General features: G+C 38.9%; 1 protein-coding gene across 1 annotated transcript in view; it reads left to right on the forward strand.

Annotated features, from left to right (window-relative positions):
- LEW1 (Undecaprenyl pyrophosphate synthetase family protein) overlaps positions 1-20,665 on the forward strand; it is a 51,343-nt gene that overhangs the window by 19,631 nt on the left and 11,047 nt on the right. Inside the window, exons 2-5 of the mRNA XM_089792590.1 lie at positions 12,100-12,403; positions 13,554-13,636; positions 13,862-14,069; positions 14,333-14,429. Of these exons, the coding sequence (XP_089648716.1) occupies positions 12,100-12,403; positions 13,554-13,636; positions 13,862-14,069; positions 14,333-14,429 (692 nt within the window). The remainder of the gene's footprint in view (positions 1-12,099; positions 12,404-13,553; positions 13,637-13,861; positions 14,070-14,332; positions 14,430-20,665) is intronic.

Here is a 20,665-nt window from a genome sequence, read left to right on the forward strand (position 1 = left end):
AGAAAGAAGAACATTCAATGCAACTACTGTCACAAGTTTGGTCACATGAAGGTTGAATGTTAGAAATGCTTAGTTGCCTAGTCTAAGCAATTCGGTTCGCAACCCAAAGCGAACAGTGCAAAGCACACTGAGCAGGCAGAATCATGTGAAGTCGTCTGCCTGGTACACTGATTCAGGTGCCTCTCGACATTTCACTCACTGCAGAGACTGGTTTACTGACTACCAGCCTTATTCAGATTCTGTTATTTTTGGTGGCGGAGAAGAGTACACGGTTGTCAGTGAAGGCAACATTTAGATTCAGTCTGTTGGGAGGAATCTCATATTCCTTGATGTGTACTACGTTCCAGGGATGGAATTAAATCTACTCTCAGTCAGTCAGTTGCTGCGACATTCTCCACACTTGGCAGTCACCTTCAGTTCACATCAGTGCACCATCACTGATCGGGCGACTAAGTCTACTGTTGCAGTTGGTCTTGAGGATTATGGTCTTTTCAGACTTACTGATTCTGGTGATTCTCAGGACTTAGCTATGGCTGCTCGGCGATCTTCCATAAGCACACTTTGGCATCAGCGATATGGGCACTTAAATGTGCATTCTCTCTCACAACTTGCTCGGGATGAGCTTGTTCTTGGTTTGCCAAAGATTCAAACTCAACACCTTGGAGTTTGTGACGCATGTCAGGCTGGGAAGCAACATCGCACACCTTTCCCCAGTGGCGATTCTTGGTGAGCTTCTCAGGTACTTCAGCTTGTTCATGTTGATATCTACGGCCCTATGGCCACTCCTTTTTTTCTTGGGTACAGGTATTTTCTGTTGTTTGTAGATGATTTCAGTAGAAAAATGCGGGTGTATTTCCTTAAAAAGAAATCCGATGCATTTACTGTATTTCAGAAGTTTAAACCCTTAGTTGAAAAAGAGTCTGGGAGATCTATTATTACTCTTAGATCAGACAATGAAGGGGAATTTTGTTCTAATGTTTTCTCCAGCTTATTGGATACACATGGCATCTAATGCTAGTTCAACACACCCCAAACGCCACAACAAAACAGTGTAGTTGAACATCCGAACAGGACAATCACCGAGATGGCTCGTTCCATGCTCGAACATAGACATGTTCCGAAGCAGTTTTGGGCAGAAGTAGTTAACACTGCAATTTATCTGTTGAACCGGTCACCCACAGTGGCGGTCAAAGGTAAAACTCCGGAAGAGGCTTGGTTAGGTTGCAAGCCCAGCATCAGTCACCTGAAGGTTTTTGGCTCTCTTGCTTTTGTTTGGATCCCTGATGCTTCACGCACCAAGTTGGATGCCAAGAGTCAGAAACTGATGCTTGCTGGATATAGCAGTCTTCACAAAGCTTACTGCCTGATTGATGTTGAGACATCTCATCTTATATACAACTGTGATGTAGTCTTTGATGAGCAGCGAGGACCATTCATGCCTATTTCTCTTGTTCTTGATCCAGCAGACCAGCCTATGCAGGCTCATGATTTGGGAGTTCGGCTTCCATTAGGTCCACCTAATGGGAGGGCTCCAATAGCTCCTGCAACTCTAGTTATTCCAGTGATACCTGTACAGACTCCTTCGGCTTCTCCTGTAGGATCACCTCGTTTTGAAGATGCTACACCTAAGTTTGATCTAGCTTCTTTTGATGCGGATCCTGCTGATCAAGCATCTCCTAGTACTATTGTTGGTCCTTCTCCTATCCGGCCTAAGTGGTGGGCTAAGACACTTGCTGATCTTCATGATGATGAGCTTGTAGATGGGAGAATTGCTCGGAAAAAGAGCAATACTACAGATTCTGTTAACTTTGTTCTTATGGCCAACATTCACAGGGTGTTTGAACCTCAAACATATTCTGAGGCTAAAGGAATTCCAGAATGGGAACAGGCCATGACATCTGAACACCAGAGCCTGCTGAAGAACAACACTTGGGTCCTTTTTGATCTTCCACTAGGGAAGAAACCCATTGGCTGCAAATGGGTCTACAAAATCAAATACAAATCAAATGTACTTTGGATAAGTACAAAGCTCGTTTAGTGGGAAAGGGCTTTTCTCAGCGTTAGGGCATGGATTATGAGGAGACCTTTGCTCCTACTGCAAAGATGAGCACCATCAGGTTAGTCCTAGCCATGGCAGTACAGTTTGGCTGGAAGGTCCATCAGATGGATGTAAAGAGTGCTTTCTTGAATGGTTATCTCCATGAAGAGGTCTACATGACACAGCCTCCTGGTTTCAAGGTTGCTGGTAAAGACCATCAGGTTCTCAAATTAGTAAAAGCTCTCTATGGTTTGAAGCAAGCCCCTCGAGCATGGTACATGAAGATTGATAAGTACCTTAGTGATCAAGGCTTCAAGAGGAGTTCTTCAGACTCAAATTTGTACATCAAGACTACTGACAGTGACATCATCCTTCTAGTTATCTATGTGGATGATCTGATCATCACCGGTAGTTCGGCATCTTTGATTCAGGGAATCAAACAAAACTTATGCCAGTCTTTTGATATGACTGACCTTGGGCTCATGCATTATTGCCTAGGTGTTGAAGTTTGGCGACAATCTTCTAGTATATTCATCTCTTAGTCCAAATGTGCCAGGGCCTTGTTAGACAAATTCCGAATGTAGGATTGCAAACCTGCATCTACACCTATGGAGAAAGGTCTCAAGTTATCAGCAAAGTCTGATTCTCCTTCCGTTGATGATACTACATACATGCAACTAGTAGGTAGCCTCATCTACCTCTCTGCTACTAGGCCTGATATTAGCCTCGCAATTAGCTATATTTCACGCTTTATGACAGCTCCTAAGGCTGATCATTGGATGGCAGCAAAGCGTGTGCTTGGTTATGTGAAGGGCACTTTAGATTATGGACTTCTGTACTCTCGAAGTTCTAATCCTAAACTCAGTGGGTTCACAGATTCAGATTGGGTAGGCTCTGTTGATGATAAAAATTCAACATCTGGATATGTGTTCAGTTTGGGATCCGGTGCAGTCACATGGACCAGCAAGAAGCAACAAGCAGTTTCTCTTCTACAGAGGTTGAATATAGAGGGACTGTTAAGGCAGGATGTGAAGCTGTTTGGCTTCATTAGATGCTTGGGGATATGTAGATGTCACCAGCAAGACTGACTACTTTGTTTGTTGATAACGAAGGGGTTATCAAGTTAGCATGGAATCTAGTCTTCCACGAATGAACCAAGTATGTGGATATTCATTGTCATTACATATGACAGCTGTTTGAAGACGGGATTATTGATCTGCAGTATGTTCCTACCACAGATCAGACTGTAGACATTCTCACCAAGCCTCTTGGTCCTGATAAGTTTGACAAATTCAAAGGACAGCTTGGTGTTCTAGATAGATTAACCATTAAGGGAGGGTATTGCAATAATAAATAAGTCGTCTATTATTAGTTAATGGTTATCTATTGTAAATATCTAGTTAGCTTTAGTTAGCTTTCGCTTTTTTAACTTTATCTGTTAGAATAGAATATTTCTATTCTTTTTGATAGTTTCCTAAGGAAACATCGCTTTATTCTTTTGTATAAATTGACCTCTTGGTCTCTGTTAATAACAAGCAAGTATTTTACCAATTACTTCCGTAATAAGGGACCCAGATTGAATTAATGTGGAGCTACTCTTACTTCCTTCACCTCCGGTGAGGGATATTAAATGCTATTCCCCCATAGAATGGTAGGGTCGCGTCCAGCTAATAGGAATGGGAGGTTAATGAGGGAGAACAATCCATTGCTGTTACTATCTTTCTCCTCCCAACTGGAGCGAAAGTTAGTTAGGACAGGAAAAAAAGTGAGTTTGTGTTCTATCTAGACCATTTGAAACTCTAAAATAAACTTATTTTATCGCTTTTCTGGGAGGTCCATATTATACTAATTGCTAGTTTTATTATATTATTACAAACAATGAATATATATCATGACATTCAAGCTTGGTAAGTTGTTATTGAAGTAGACTTTTTTTTTTTGAATTCTTGTGGTCGTTTGGTTTACAATATAATACACAGTGTCATTCTTAACTTAATTCCCATTGTTAGGATGCAAGTAAATTATATTTATGCTTTTTGTATGTTTTGTCATACAAATGAACACAAACACAAAATAATATTTCTTTCCAAATCCAAACCGGTAAATCGGGTCATAATTATTTAGGAAATGTCAAGTTTTGTTTATCTAGGGATATGAAGTTTTGTTTTGAAATAGTATGAAATCAGATAGAGGTTGATATTAATAATTCATATTTACAGAACCACCAGATCCCAGCATTATAAGTAGTGATGAACTGCATAGTATTTGATTTATAGTTGTACTAAAAATCGAGCTAGGTGGTTCTTTTCCTTTAAAATTTGAATCAAAATTTGTAAGAGAAAGTGAGTTAATGCTCAAGAGGAGTCACTCAACCCTTATCTTTTAAAAAATGAAAACATACATCAAATATAGTAAATTTGCAGCTATAAAAATGCACTCTTCATATGATATCCCTATTCTCTTAGTTGAACCAATCATTAATTGGTATAGATCTGTTGTATTTGTTATGAATCATTTACTATCTGTAAGGTTTATCGTATTGTTGAATTCTTTTGTGGTTGCACTAAGAATAGATTGCTTTCTATCATTTTGTATTGGTATTGGCTAAACAATCATCAACCATTATTATTGTTTGGAGATGCAGACTTCAAGTTCATACTGCTCTGTTCAATTTCTAAGCCATCATTGATGGGTTATAACAGACTGTAATTAAAACAAAACTTAATTTTCTGTTTTAAAACTCAACTCAAAATGTGCTGGCCTGTTGGGATGACTAACCATCCCCAGGATGGTTGGGGGATGCCTAGATACCCTTTAGTCCTATTGGTGATGCTGTCCCCTGACATCATCGGCACATTTCAAAAATATTCCTTATATTTCTTGGGAAGGGGATGGGGAGGGGACATTTCTTAGTCGTCCTTGTGTCCTCAAAACATCCCTTGTAGGAAATGGGGAACCAGGGCAGGGGATGCATCCTAGGGAGCAATGGTTGTATTGAACAAATCCAAGGTCATTGAGGTATCAATTGGAACCATGTATGAGTGTTCTTGTACTTGTCTTGAAGAGTGCCAAGGTCATGAGTTGTTGAAGCTATATAATTCTCAAAATCACTCATGGCTATAACCTCTACATATAGTTCAGGGAAAATTCTAGTGATGCTGCCGTTAACCTTTTACTAACTTCCTTCCCTCTGCAGGGTGGCACCTTCCTGGCAATGAATGTATATCTATGGTAGGAGATACTTAGTGGTCAATTAAATACCTAGGAGATGCAAGGGGTGGTTGTCTTGCTCCATTGTTCAACTGTAGTTATTTGCATCCATTTGAAAAATATTAGTAGAGGATCATTCTTTGTAGTTGCTAACTTGCTATCATGCTTCCCGCTATTTTTTATCAGAGTCATTGTTATGTATTTTTTCCTAACATGGTCGATCCTCATTGGTAAATTTTGATCATGGGCTTAGTGAAATTAACATTTACTCCACATGAGCCTAACCATTGGCTCACCTTTATAAAATCCAAAGGTTGTTGATTACCATGTTTTTCAGTTCCTTTCACACATTGACAAGTATCAAGATGATTGTGCATGAGATGAATTGATTCTCAAAAATCTAATATGGTATTAAAAATCAAAACAATTAGTAAATATAAGTTAGAGAAATTGAATTTTCATTAACATACCTTTAATGATCTCGACTTGGAGAAGGACTAGAAGATGGCTAGTGAAAAATGATATATAGTCACAAACATTCTAATCTCATCAGCCTTAGTGCAAATTTGATAATTCCACATGATTTGTGGGCCAAAATTACACAACATCAAACTGAGTGAATGGAGGACATGTGATGCCCACAATCTCCATCTTGCCTCAACAATCACCTTGCAACTTGCAATCTTTAGCATTTTTTTTATGACTTGGATAATGTTTTGAGGTCCCATGATCTTGATGGACTCTATGAGGATACTAGCAATGTAGTTTGCATCCTTCTGTTTCCCCCCACAATTAAGTTCCATAGGAAACATTACCTGTTTCAGTCAGAGTGCAATTATTTTGATCAAGGGCCTGCTTTTGTAATTTTTCTATTCATTAAAATTTAAAAATGATCGACACCCTTGGTTTGGGTCATGAATTCTTGATTGTTTGTGATGAAGCATCTAGAAACATTTTTATCTTGGGCAAAAAGGTGGTGTGTGACTTTTCATAACAAGTAATTGTATACCCCATGGGTGTCTCATTAATTCTCCTCACCAATGTCCCCCCAACATGGTGATCTAGTGAGCTTGAACGGAAGCCTATTGGCATCTACTGAGCTCACAATGTGCTCATTGGATTTGTCTGTTTCTTCATTCTTAATTGCCCTGCATGATTATGGATGCTGAGAATAAATGAAAAACAAAGATATATTTTACCAGCTGGTGCAATATGACTTAAAGCACGAAGACAAATTCATCCACCTTGTTTATCTGGGTGTGCATGCAGACCTCTTTAGGTGGATATGCTAGTGGGGGCTACTCCTCTTCAGCTGCAACTTCATACTGAACTTCAGACTTAGATGCATGGATGACTTGTGTTGTCTCCTTGGCCTCCAAATGTATTAAATATCTAATAGGTCAGCCCCTTGTAGGATTGAAACTTGGGCTCGCCTTACTGGTCACATGCTTATGGACTACCACTTCAACCACATCTTGTTGATTGGAACCACTTGGTACACATTTTTTGCACTTCTTGCTTTTTCTGTTCATGAATTGCTTCTTTGGAAGGTGTTTCTTTAACATCCAAGGCTGAACAAAATGCCTCTAAGTCATTCAAGAATAATTCCTCTTCAATGTCTTCATTGCTTTTCTGCAGAAGAGTATTGCTTTTGACTTCATTTCTGCTCTTTTCAAAGCTTGGTGAGGTATTCAGAACATCTGCAAGCTCTGATTTAGGAACTTGCACAACACTAATAGCAACCTCTTGCACATGAGCATCGACCTTTTCTCCTTCATTATCCAACTGCTCACCAAGTTCCTCTATACGTCCTTTCTGTTCTAAGCTTGTTATTACAGGCATGTTGTTTTCATCATAAATGGCATACAAAGGAAGCTCATTAAATAACTCAGGCATTATCTCATCATTTTCCTCAACAAAACAAAGCATCTCATTAAATGAAATGGTTAGAACTTCCCACTTTGCACTTGTTTCCTCACCCTGACTTTGTTGCCCCAAGTGGTTAATCCCATTGTATTGCTGCAATAATTCACATTTTTCCTCTTGGTGCTCATGCAAAGGCACATCTAAAGGAGAAGATTCCTCTTTTCCTTTACAGTATTTGGATCATTTAGTCAACTCTTTTGCCAAGCTGTTGGTCCTCCTGGAAATGGTTCAGATGGGAGAAAATTATATCTTTGAAAGCTTTCTTGAAAAGGGATAGGTAGTTGGGATGGCTGCTCATGCAGAATAATGGGTTTCTTTTCTTCTAGAGGCTGATCTGAAATATAATGAGCTGATTGTGCGTTTATCTTCTCATCTAGGAAAAAAATCATTCCTATATCAAAAAAGTTAGCGAAGGAAAGATTCAGGAGTCTCATATGGGCAAAACAAAAGGGGTGCAAAAAAATATTATATCAAAGAATTTAACTCCACGGGAGATCACAAGGAGAAGGCATACGTTACATAGCTTGGGGCTGAGCATTATGTGCATGCTGGTAGGCTGCTGTTGATAGGCTATTTTGGCTACAGGCGGTGGCTTGATCAACTTGATACGACAAAAATAAAGGTACATGGGTAGCATCTTCATGGTATGGAGGGTGTTAAGACAAATATTCATTAGATGAAGACATTCATTACAAGAGCTGATAAAAAAGAATTTTCTGTGAAACATATCAGCAATTAGGCTGTATAAACTAGTAGATGTAATTATCATGTAAATTGCCATGGTGTTTGGGAAAAAAACTGCATCCAAAGGCTGATTATACTGAGAATAACACCAAAACTCTCAGTGGACGATGGGAACCATCGATTGTCTCCTATCAGGCATGCCAGAAATTGTTATCATGTAGGATTACCTGAAACATTAAGCTGAAAGCTCAACAGTCTTGTGATACATGAGACTACTTTCAGGTTGCGGGTGACCTATAGAGAAAGTAGACCTCTAGATTGCAGGGCTGGTTCCCTTTGAAACTCTCTTTAGACTAATTCTTTTGAGGGATAGGCGTAGAAATGCTTGGGATGAAACACTAAATGCTAAAGGGCGATTCACCAAACTTATGAGAAGCTTTAACAGTTCAAACTTACAATGCATTCCTATAGAAGACCTTGATTATTCAAAACACCAAACTAGAACATACAATGCAAAAGCATTAGATAAGATGGTTCAAATTCAGTATTGCATGAAGGAAAACAATGCCTTCACAAGTGCAATCCACTGAATACAGATTAACAGCCTATCAACAGCAACTTATCAGCATGCATATATGATTGCCTTCATTGCATTTAATTCACCATTTTGGAAGCATAGTGATCTCTATCCTTATCTCTGTCTCCTCTGTGATCAATACAACTTTCCAGCAGTGCTCTTTGTTTAGTATTTTAACATTAACCAACACTGTTTTGGACATTGTAACAACAAATCTTAACATTTTACAATTTCATCTTCAGCAAGAAATAGTATTGTCACTGTCTTCATCATCAGTTATCAGTGTTTTGACCTTTGATAGTCTTCCGAATGAACCATTGTGAAACTTTATGATCAGGTATAGCACATCTCTACAAAATTTGTTCAAATCGTGAAGGAATGAGTGCCCTTTAAATTGTTCAATGATACCTGTGCATATGGTAATTAAGAACATTACTACCATCTTTTTAGTCATTCATACCCACCACTTGAAATCACTGCCTTGATGCTTCACTGACCACTTTCTTTACACAGTAATGTCCACACTATTCAGTGAACTCATGGTGCTGGAACCTTTGATGACTATCATTTATCTCCTTATAATAATGACTTTGCATGACAGTGACATCTCTGTCAGCAATCTCTTGAAGCATTTCTTCTTTGCATCATTTAGTATAGCATCATTTAGTAGTGTACTTGTCATTGCTGCTTCTAGTCATTTGTCTGTTATTGATCTTTAATCAACTGTGACAAGCCATCTATTATTTCTGACTGTCATGGTCTGGTATTTTATTATATGCTTCACTGTCTAATGGACCACTCCACTATGAGAGCATATGCCACCTTGGTTCTTATCTCATGATCTCTTTGCATTATCTGATGCCTATCCTTATAACAGTCATGGTCACTGTCCTTCCTTATTGTTTAATAGCCTTGGATCCTTCAAAGATGCGCTCTCTGAATTCTGACAATGACTGTCGTTTTTCTTTGTCACTGCTATTTAAACAAACTCAATGCATGTTGAAATAGAAAACATTTGATCACACTGTGAATGCTTCTTCAAATAGTGTAGGAAACTCTTGAAATCATTGCCCTTTGATAGTACCATATGCTTGATCTGACTGCAGCTGTATCTTTGATGAATCCATGTATACATTCCTATACCACTCCTTGAATGCATTCATGCTGTCCTCTTCTTATTTGTTGCTGAAGTAGGGGATATGGTTCTATATATAACTACTAATATTTCCCTTGACATGACTTCAAACGTCAGACCTATCCTTATTCACATCACATTTGACATGGTTGTTAATCTCAATAGTGCAGACCCTGACGTTTACTAGACTATGCTATACCATTATTCACTGTCATTGGCTTTGTGCATTCTTCACACTGACTGCTTTGCTCTTAACCCTTGCTCATTTTATGATAACAAAAATAAGTCTTAGACCTTCATGGATCTCTCTGTTTCCAAACAGCGAATGGAATCACCTTCTCAAATCTCTGGATGCATGCTGTAAGAAAATCACTTCCAGCCATGAAATAGTGAAATCAATCCTCAAAAATGGTGAAGACAACCCACCCTCAGATAGTGAACAGACTGGGCTTGAATCATGTATATCTCTACTGTTTGAAAACCGCTAGTTCTTTTAAGAATACCCAACCTTTGTCTTGGTACCTTTACTCTTGTCAAGGATTTTTCTTTGAGTATTGAATATGCTGCTCACTGTTGTGCAAACCCCCACTCTTTATCTGCAGTATAAAATTTTGTAAAACTTCTGAAGCGCGTGCATAACTTTCTTCCAGAGTGATTAAGAAAACAACTCCACCCATGAAAGGATCACTCTTTTCTGTTTTTTCCCTTTGAGGACTCACTGAATGATAACATTCATGACATTTTTCCCATAATGCAACTGTATCCAAAACTACTGTTTGAGACCAATACAAGCATCTTTGGGCTTTTTCTTTTGTCTTGATGATCCCTCCATTCAAGAACTGCTACTTTTTGTCCTCATGGGTGCTCTTAGAGTTTAATTGCTTTGAAAGCCCATCTAATTTCTTTCCTCGAAAAATACAAAGTTTCAATATACCTTGAATACTTTTCAATCAAGGAAACCTTTGATTTTGTTCCCCTTTTAAAAAAGCACCATCATCAAAGACCCCTTTTCATAAAAGAAATACATAAGGAAAGCTTACTTCAAAATTTTGAATTTAAAGAAAAGAAAACTCTCTTTGAGAATACTGCATTGAGCTTTGAAAGACACTAAGGCATTTAAATTTTTGACAAAGTTGGGATCTTATGGTGGATATTTGAACTGGAGGGAAAAATATCTAACACTTGTTACATGTGATATAAGAATCCTACCAAGAAAAATAATTGCCAAGGCTCATTAGTATGACAGACCTTGCCTTACCCCCTGGAATACCAGAAATAGACAAATTTCAAGTCCTCTACCCAGTTTCTCCATGAAATATTGCCACCAAAATAATCATTATGGTCATAGAGAGGAGGTTCAGACCTTTGTTGTATTAGCTCATTTTTCTAGCCCTATTTATGTATGTCATAGATATGAAAATATCATAGCTTTTCAGGAAATCATCTATTATTTGCATTGTCAATCTATCAGGTGTGCTCATTAGACTAAATATATTGATGACTTTTTGTCATTGCATTGGTATCTCTTGCGGTTTAGGCTCTTAATGTGATCCGTCTGGCTGCTAGTTTTGCTACTAGCTTATTAATATCTGTTGCAGCTATTGGGCATTTGGGACATCTTTCCTCTTCCATTCATAATTTGCTACAAGGGGACCTCCTTTTGCCGAATCTTTTCATTAATACATGTGGGCTTTTAGCATTATTGCTTACTGCTGGAGAAGCCAGCAATAAAATCCATATTCTATGAGAAAACCCTACTAGAGATTGTTTCACTCATAGTTGAAAAATGTGGACTTGACAATTACTTGGCGGATCCAAATTTTTTCAAATCTCCAGGCTTGGCAACAACTCAGAAAATATATCGAATATATAAAAGCTTGAGCTGCATAAAGTTTTAGAATATTCTTACAAAACACAGGTATAGCTGAATTTGTATAACTGATTTCTTTCAATATAAATCAGAATTAGATTTCAATACATGTCATAGACCAAAAACAGGTTAAACCTCACAATGCATATGGCCTTAAAAGTTTCAACATCAATAAAAATTAGAAAATCTAAATTTCTTCTATGACTATCTATTGCACGGTGGTAATGTTAATATGTGTTGGAGAATTGCAAGACTTAAATGACAGTATTTTCAAGAAACAAGGGAGTATGACATCCAAAGGGAGAAATAACTAGGGTTTTGTATATAGTGCAGGTTTTATTTAAGGCAATAGTTCTATTATCTGGTAGGGAATACTGAACTGTCATGCCCAAAATGCCCATTGTAAGGTTCATTCTGAAATGCAAATTTTTGTTTGTCAATATTTTGCCTGTTGGGGCACAGAAGAATGGTTCTATAATTTATAAAGACTGTTTTCTTGGGGTTGCCAGTTTTAGCAGTAGAAGAATCAATGTAAAATCATTTAGAAGATTTTACAGTTTTAGCAGTAGAAGAATCAATGTAAAATCATTTAGAAGATTTTAACCATATGAAGTGACAACTAACAGATCTTTTTATAATTTGCTTTGAGAATCTTGCAGGGTCTACCAGCAATTTCAAGGAGGAGAGAAACATACAGTTTTATCAATGTCTTATGCTGGCATACTCTTCACTTTGTAGTCACCATCTTTATATTTGTCACAAGTGTGATCAACAGTCTAGGTTATGTTTTGTTTGCCACAAGATCTCTAGTAAAATACAAGGCTTCAAAAGGAAAGAAACCTCAAATTGTGGGCGTGGTAATAGAAAGTCAAGAAGCTGGCACTGAGGTATCTAAAATTTGTGATTTCCTTTTGTGGCTATCTGAAGTCGGTGTGCAACATGTGTCCCTTTACGACATGGAAGGTAAGAATGCCTGCTTTTACCGAAGGTAATGAGTAGGCTTTGTCTGGATATGGTTGTAATTTAATTTCCATTTGGTTGTTTGGTTGATCCTTAATTTCTATCTGCTATTTTCTCACCGGGAAGAAAATGAAGAAAATATAAACATTAAAAAAGTCATATGGAACTGAAATACATTGAACTGCTATGGTCCCTTGTAATGTAATAAGTATGTTTCTAGAAACAATTGAACATGATTTGACTATTCTGGAAATAATATTGCTGAAAGGAAGATGGGCATCAGAGCTTGAAATTTTTAGTTTTGCTGTTCTTGTTATTCATGTGAAAGAAACATCAGTCCAAGTAATATTGCTTTGAATGAATGAGGGCTTTAATAGACCTTTAATACCACCAAAAGTTTAATGATTGAATAGATAATTAGGAAGCACCCAATAAATAACCTCTTGTAGATTTATATTGAGTGCATTTGTACTTAATTGATTTTCACCAGGCAAAAGTTCAATATATATTTACTGCATCGAGAGACAGTAAGTGTTGGGAAGTGTTTCTTTAGGATCTCCAAGGAGCTTTTTCATTTTATAATAGAAAGTCTAGGAGGCATAATAGATCTTGGTGAAGTAATAGTATTCCTTGAAGAACTGCTACTCTAACGTTATGGAGTTAAAATTCTTTTTAATTTATTTATTGTGGGGATGGTTGGTTACTTACTGTTATTGAATTTTGGCATTGGTTTAAAAGTTATTGTAGTCTGAGAAATGCACAAACAATATAAGTGCCTCATTCTGCTGTAAGTCTTGCATGCACTCTCATTGTGTAGCTTTGATTTAAAATATAGTGCGAAATGAAGCTTGTCATTTCATTGCTTTTAATTTTCTGAAGTGTTTTCTAGGCTTTGAAATCGTGGTCACTGCAAATAAGCTGTTTTTGCTTTCTGTGCAATTTGATTTCATTATTGTTGTGAATGTCAGCATTATAAATTGTACACAGGAGATTACCTAATTATTTCCACAAACTAGGGCACAGGTGCATGTGAATTAGTACTCATTCTTTTTCCTAACTGAATTGTAGGTTTCATATTTGTATGTCTGAACACTAAAGAGGTTTGCCATGGTTGTAACGTGTTAGTTGATTCACAGAAAATTTGTATTTCCAGGTGTTTTGAAACAATCTAGGAGGGTGCTTGAGAAGACTACATGCAATCTTAACGAAGGGATACAATTTATTGACACATGGCAGGTAATTGTATCCTCTATATTTTATATTTGATAAGAGTGTTATGATTGTAAGGTTTACTCTCGACATCTCTTTTACTTGAAAATACATTTCTCAAATAGCAGAATCTGGTATAAGTTTTCCTCTTGATTCAACATTAATGCAAAGACTGGTCTTATGCACACAAGTGAAATGTACTGAATCTTTAGCCATTAATTGCTCAAGTCTGAGGAATAATCCAAATGACAGGATTGTAGAAAACAGAACTCCAATTACCCAAGCACTGAGCAAACTACAATGACAGTGGAATTATTGTCTCTCTGTGATGGAAAAGAGGGTATTGCGAAGGCTGCCAGGTATCTCTGTTCAGACAGTTCACAAAAAAGTGATTTAAATGGACAGCATATGAGTTTAAAGTTGACAGAGGCTGACATTGACAGAGGATTGGAAGCAACGGGTTGGTACCTCTTTCCATTTGCTGTATTCTTTTTTTCAGTCACAATTTGCACTGTATATTTATTATTCACCATGTGGGTGATGACTTAAGCAGAATCTGTATCTTTACATTGAAACAGTTATTCATTATGGAAAACTATTTTATGGAGATGGGATGTCCACGATTCTAAAATTTTGAAGAAAAGCAAGATACCCTTTCCTATATATGTATTTTCACATGTACAAGTGACTAACATGGAACGTTCTCTTAAATTTAAAATTCAGGGTATGCAGGGCCAGAGCCAGATCTTCTGTTTGTATTTGGATTTACTCGGTGTTTGTTGGGGTTCCCTGCTTGGAGGGTTCGATTTACAGAAATCATGTGAGATTTCTTTATGATTTTTCTTGATCTTTCCTTTACTTTTTTTTTGGATTTTGTTAATGAGAATATTGCATATAGTTGCTCTTTTGTAGCCTTTTTCTTAATTTGTTAGTGTTGAAATTTAGTTTAAAGATTTACAATGTTGGATGAAATCCTAACCAGTAGAGAATATCTTAGATTCTATTATAATACTTTTGATTTATGTGCAACAATTCATGAGATGGCCAGTGTACCTATATAAACAATCATTTTCTTCATGCTCACTTTGACGACTACTTCCAACAACTATGTTTTCTTTCTAGCTCTTATCCACTTTTTTTCTTTTTTGAAAAAAGGAGGGGAAAATATTTATTCAATCAAAACCAAAAATTACAGAAGGCCTCAGGCCCAAAAGAACCAGACCCAAACCCAAGAACAATTAACTTCTGTCCTTTTCCACTAACTGCTCAAAAGTCCCAATATACTCAGTTGGAAGTCTTCCTGAAATATCCCAATCATCTCGTTTCTCCGACGCCCATTTTGCCAACACATCAGCCACTCCATTCCATTACCTTGGAATATGACAGAAAGAGATCCAATCCAAAGAGTTACTTAGATAAAGAATCTCATGAATAATAGTGGCTAATTTCCAGTTAACATCATCCAGACTTTGGTTATTGATCATATCCACAACAATCTGAGAATCTGATTCACACAACATCTTCCTCCAATCTAAAGAGCATCCCCATTCAATAGCAATCTTAATGGCCAGGGCCTCCATTAGGTTATTGGAATGAATTCCTTTAAAAACAGAGAATAGAAAAATAACATTACCATCTTTATCTCTTCCAATCCCCCCCACACTTGCCTGCCCAGGATTACCACGGGAAGATCCATCCGTATTAATTTTAAGGATATCTATTGGCGGCGGTCTCCATCTCTCCACCCTACAAACCTTTCTCTTGAGAGGCTGAGATCTCTTACCACTGGTGCCTCCCGATCCTTTGTCCCCTACTGCCAAATTCCTGACAATATTGTAGCCCCCAGGGTCCACAGGTTCAGGCATATCACACTTAGCATAGATAGTTTCCTGAAGTTTGCTCATAATCTTCTACCACAGATTAGTGACTCCCAAACTAGAATTACAGAAAATCTTGCGATTACGTTCCAGCCAAAGATTCCAAAGAATAAGAGTAGGTCCAACAACCCAAGCCACCTGGAGGAATGTTGTTTTTGAGGGAGGTTTGCCAAGGCTATCCCAAAATTCAATAAGAGACTCAACATGAATGCAACCATGACACCACGCCTCCCACCACTTATGCCAGATTTCTCTAGAGAGAGGACATAAGAAGAATAAGTGAGAAACACTCTCTCCATTCAACCAGCAGAGGGAACAGAAAGAAGGGTCTTGGAATCCTCATCTCTGAAGGTTATCCCAAGTAAGACATTTCTTCTGAGCAACCAGCCATAAGAAAAAATTACACTTCGGCCAAGAGAATTTATTCCAAACCTTCTTCCACTAGGGAACTTCAATTATTCCATGACATTGATTATCTAGCCAAGCATAACCTTGGGCCACACTGAACTTGCCTTTAGGACTTGGACTCCAAGCAAGGATATCCTTGTCCTTAGAGGAGCTGTACAACCTATTAGAAAGGAGACTAGCTAGATCAGCCTGAATCTCCAAGGAACCTCCCAAAGGCCACTCACTTGGGTCCTTCCAACAAGCCACATTCACCGATCCACACCGTTTGATAGTCTTGAAGTGAGCCACTTTGGTCCATCCTGCTGCAGTGAAAATTTGACCAAGAGCCTAAAAGTGAGGGTAATTGGAAAGAATGGGAGGATGGCCATCCCAAGAATCCTGCCAAAATAATGCACTCGAGCCCTCATTACATATCCAGAAAAGGCCTTCCTTGATAACAGGAGCTCCCTTTTTAAGAGTATCCCAAATAAAGGAACCCTTTCCATCCAGAGCCAATCTAGGAATATCGTGATACTCCACTTGCGGAAAGTATTTTTGGGCCAGAATCTTAGCCCAATCCCGATCATGATTATTACACCACCTCCAGTATAACTTAGCAGATAAAGCCTTGACACCAAGAACCATACATTTAAGGCCCAGACCCTCAGCAAACTTTGGCAAGCAAACCGTGTCCTAATTGACTAAGCTCCACTTAGAAGATAGAAGATTACCTGACTAAAGGAATTGTCGAGATAGAGCATCAAATTCTTTCATAACCCCAATGGGAGGAGCATGCACAAGACACCTGTAAATGGGAAGAGCCTGAATCACTGTTTTGAGAAGGATAACTCTCCTGATGAAAGAGAGCCACCTATGAGTCCAATGGCTCACCCTGCTACAAAATTTGTCCAAAAGATCTCGCCAATACTCCTTCAGCTAAGTCCCCAGAGCTAAGGGGTTTCCAAGATAAATCAAAGGAAGAGAGCCAATTTGAAACCTGAGAATCCTGGCAATCCTGAGCTGGATCGACTATGGAGTATTAAAGAAATAAATGCATGACTTACCTTCATTAATTTGCTGCCTAGAAGCTTTCAAATAAGTGTCTAAAATAATTGTAAAATTTCTAGCCTCATTTATGGTAGCCAAGCCCATCAGTCCAGTATCATCCACAAATTGGAGGTGCGTGTATGCGGGAATATTATTGTTCCACTTCCACCCATGGACAAGTCCTTGCTCGGCTTGAAATTTTATAAATCTTCCTAAGCCCTCTACCATAATAATAAAGAGATATGGAGAGAGAGGATCTCCCTATTGAAGTCCTCGAGAAGTAGAGAAAAGATTAGTAGGTTCTCCATTAATAAGAACCGAAAAGGATTGGGAAGTCACACAACTGAGAATCCAATCAACCCATTCCATATCAAATCTGAAAGCTAGAAGCACATGCTGCAAGAACTCCCAACTAACCCGATCATATGCTTTTGCTAAATCCAGCTTAATAAACATAGCCTTTTCCTTAGACGTGGCCATAGAGTGGATGGCCTCTGAAGCAATAACCACCCCATCAAGAATTTGTCTGCCACCAACAAAGCCTCCTTGTTCCTTGGATATCAAAGTAGCCAAATAAGGCTTGAGCCTTTCAACAATCAATTTGGTGATAATTTTGTAAGTGACATTGCATAAAGCAATAGGTTTGAACTGATCCAAACTATTCGCCCCATCAATCTTGGGCACGAGAGCCAGGAAGGTAGCATTCAAAGACTTGAGCATTTGTTTGTTCTGATGTGACTCTTGGACTACTTCAAGAAGATCAAATTTAATAATCTCCCAAAATTCTTGAAAAAATTCAATGGGAAAACTATTCGGGCCTGGAGTTTTACCTTTCTTCATACCAAAGACCACCTTCTCTAGCTCTTCAAGCAAACTAGGCCTTAAAAAATTCTTGTTCGTATTGCTAGAAACAAGTTGGGGAATGCAATCTAAAATAGTCCTTGTCTCCACCATTGAACAAGGTTCCTCCTTAGAGAAGAGTTGGGAAAAGTGTCTAATGGCCTCTAGAGAAATCGCCTCTTTGGAAGGGAGTTGATCTCTAGAAGTAGAAACAAGAGAAGAGATAGAATTACCAAACCTGCGAGCTTTAACCGCGTTCTGAAAGAAAGCAGTGTTTCTGTCTCCCTCCTACAGCCAATCCACACGAAACTTTTCCTTCCAAAAGATTTCCTCCTGAAGCTCCCATTCCTCTAACACCCTTAGAGTTGAGGATTCTGCAGAAATTAAATCCAGAGTCATTCCTTGGTCCCTTATCTGACGAGTGACACTGTCCAACCTAGCCTGAGCTGCCCTCAATTGACCTTGAAGATTCCCAAAGCACTGTTTGTTCCACTTTTTAAGCCTGAATTTCACATGCTGGAGCCTCTTCTCAAAGGAGTACATGGAGGTACCATGAGGGGGCCTGCCCTCATGCCACCAAGCTATCATAAGATCATGCAGAGAAGGCTCTCTCAACCACATCAGCTGAAACTTGAAAGAGGGATGTTTAGAAGCCTTAAAAGGAGTGACAAAAAGCTTAATAGGCCAGTGGTCAAAACCTCTCCAATCAAGAACTTTTGATCTGGTAGACCATCTGATATCCATCCAAAAACAAGAAACAAGGAACCTATCCAGCCTTTCCTAGATGGTCTCCGTCCCGCTTCTGTTATTCTAGGTGAAAATACTAGAGCCAGGTTTAACATCAATGAGGTTCAAAGAGCCAATATTATCTGTAAGCATACTTGAAGAAGGGCCCAATCGAGCACTCCCAACTCTCTTTTCCTCTAGACTGGTAACAACATTAAAGTCTCCAGCCACAATCCAAGGGAGGAAAGGAGTGAAGGAACGAACAAAGGTGATATGAGACCACATAAGAGATTTACTCGCCAAATCTTTAGGAGCATAAATATTGGAGAACATGCACCTTTCTCCTGTCTCAAAATGAGAAGCCATCAAGGTGATAGAGGACCTACTTGAAATCCACCATAGAGGAGTCACCTTCCTAGGATTCCAGAAATAGGCAAGTCCACTTGAGCAACCTTGAGCACCCACTCCTTGCCAACTACCATGGGGCCACAATTTTGGCCCATAGCTATCCAAATCATCAATTGTAAGCTTAGTTTCCTGAATGAATACAATATCTGGAGAATGAGAATCAATCAATTTACGAACAGCCTTTTGTCTAGGGATGTTGTTCAACCCCTGCACACTGCAGGAGAGAATAATCATTTAGAAGAATGCGAGAAGTGGGAATCAATGGGCTTCAGAAACCTAGCCTCAACTAAAGTCTCTCCCATCATCTTAACCTTCTCCTGATCAGTCTTCCACTCTTAGCGGACTTCTCTAAAGGCCCTTTTTTAAATGGTTTTTGCTGTAAGCCTAAAGAAGGTGCAACTTTAGTACCCTTTGCGATGTCTGGCGTCCCTTTCTGGCCAAGGAGTATAGAAGCTGTGATATTTGGAGTATCCCTAGGTTGTGATCCGCTAGGGGCATCACAATTTTCCTCTTGAACCAATCCATCCGAAGGAACTGGTTGACCTTGTTCCTCATCTGGTAACTGGGCTAAACTCCTTGCCTTCCCCACCTGTGTCCTCTGAAGAGAACCATCTCTCGAAGGCAGCTCAGCTAGTATGCCTTCCTCTTGTACCAAACTATCCAGAACATTAAACCTGTTAAAAGTGCCATCATTTTGTCTGTCCATCTTGTTCCTCTTCTTCCCTTTTCCTTTATTGCGTGGCTTAATTGGGATAAAACCTTCCTTGTCTCCAGAACCCTCTAGCATAGGGGCCTTACCCTTATCCACCTTAGAGGTTGGCTCAGTAGTAGCCAATGGTTGAGAAAATTTATTTCGGGGACACTTATGCTGTAAGTGCCCATACTCCCGGCATATCTTGCATCTAAAAGGTAAAGTCTCATAGTCCAACTGTTGAATCCATGAGGTCGGCTCAAGCAAATTTCCATAGAATTAGGTAGCGGATTATTAAGATCAACCTCTATACAAATTCGAGCATATGAAATTACCTTTCAATCCTGAGTTTGCGTGGCCAACCCTACCGGTTTCCCAAGCAAAAGCGAGATCGAATGAAGAATATCTTCTCTCGAATGAAGTTGTGGGAGACAAACCCACACTGGGACCCTAGAGGGAATCCCTAGAGGGAATCTCCTTAGCAAAGTTGAACTCGATGTGCTAGGGTTTGATGAAGAGCCCAACTTGGTTAAAGAAGTATGGACCACCTTCAAACACCTTATTCCTATCTGTCATATTTGAAAAAATAACCATAAAATAGTTGTTGGCTGCCAGAAGAATCTCCATATCCCCTTTTGGATTCCAAATTCGGTGCACCCACGATTCCAACACAGGAAGAGAAAGACGGAGACCCAGAAACTTACAAATGAGCGCATGCTTGCCCTAGTATTCTACATCTTCTGAAATCTGCTCTGGTTGAATAACCAAAACTGGTCGATCATCAGATCGCTCCAAACACCCATTCGTTTTCTTAATACGAACAAAACCCTTCGACGATGAAGCATTCACCCCAGAAGGGAGACTGTCAGTCTGGTCCTTAGCCCCCATCCACATCAGTATGGAGGAATCAGCCATCTCCATATCAGCGGACAAAGCCTGGGATGCAAGAATCTTTGATTGCCCCATATCAAAAACCCCAGAAAGCTCAAACTCCAATCTGAAAATATCTATCCTTCTGGCTTCAACAAAAAACCATGCACACAGCCCAACAAAAGATAGAGACTGCACACCCCAGGCAGC

This window comes from Cupressus sempervirens, chromosome 7 (assembly GCF_028749045.1).
Source record: "Cupressus sempervirens isolate cs-2001-9-10 chromosome 7, ASM2874904v1, whole genome shotgun sequence".
Lineage (NCBI taxonomy): Eukaryota > Viridiplantae > Streptophyta > Pinopsida > Cupressales > Cupressaceae > Cupressus > Cupressus sempervirens.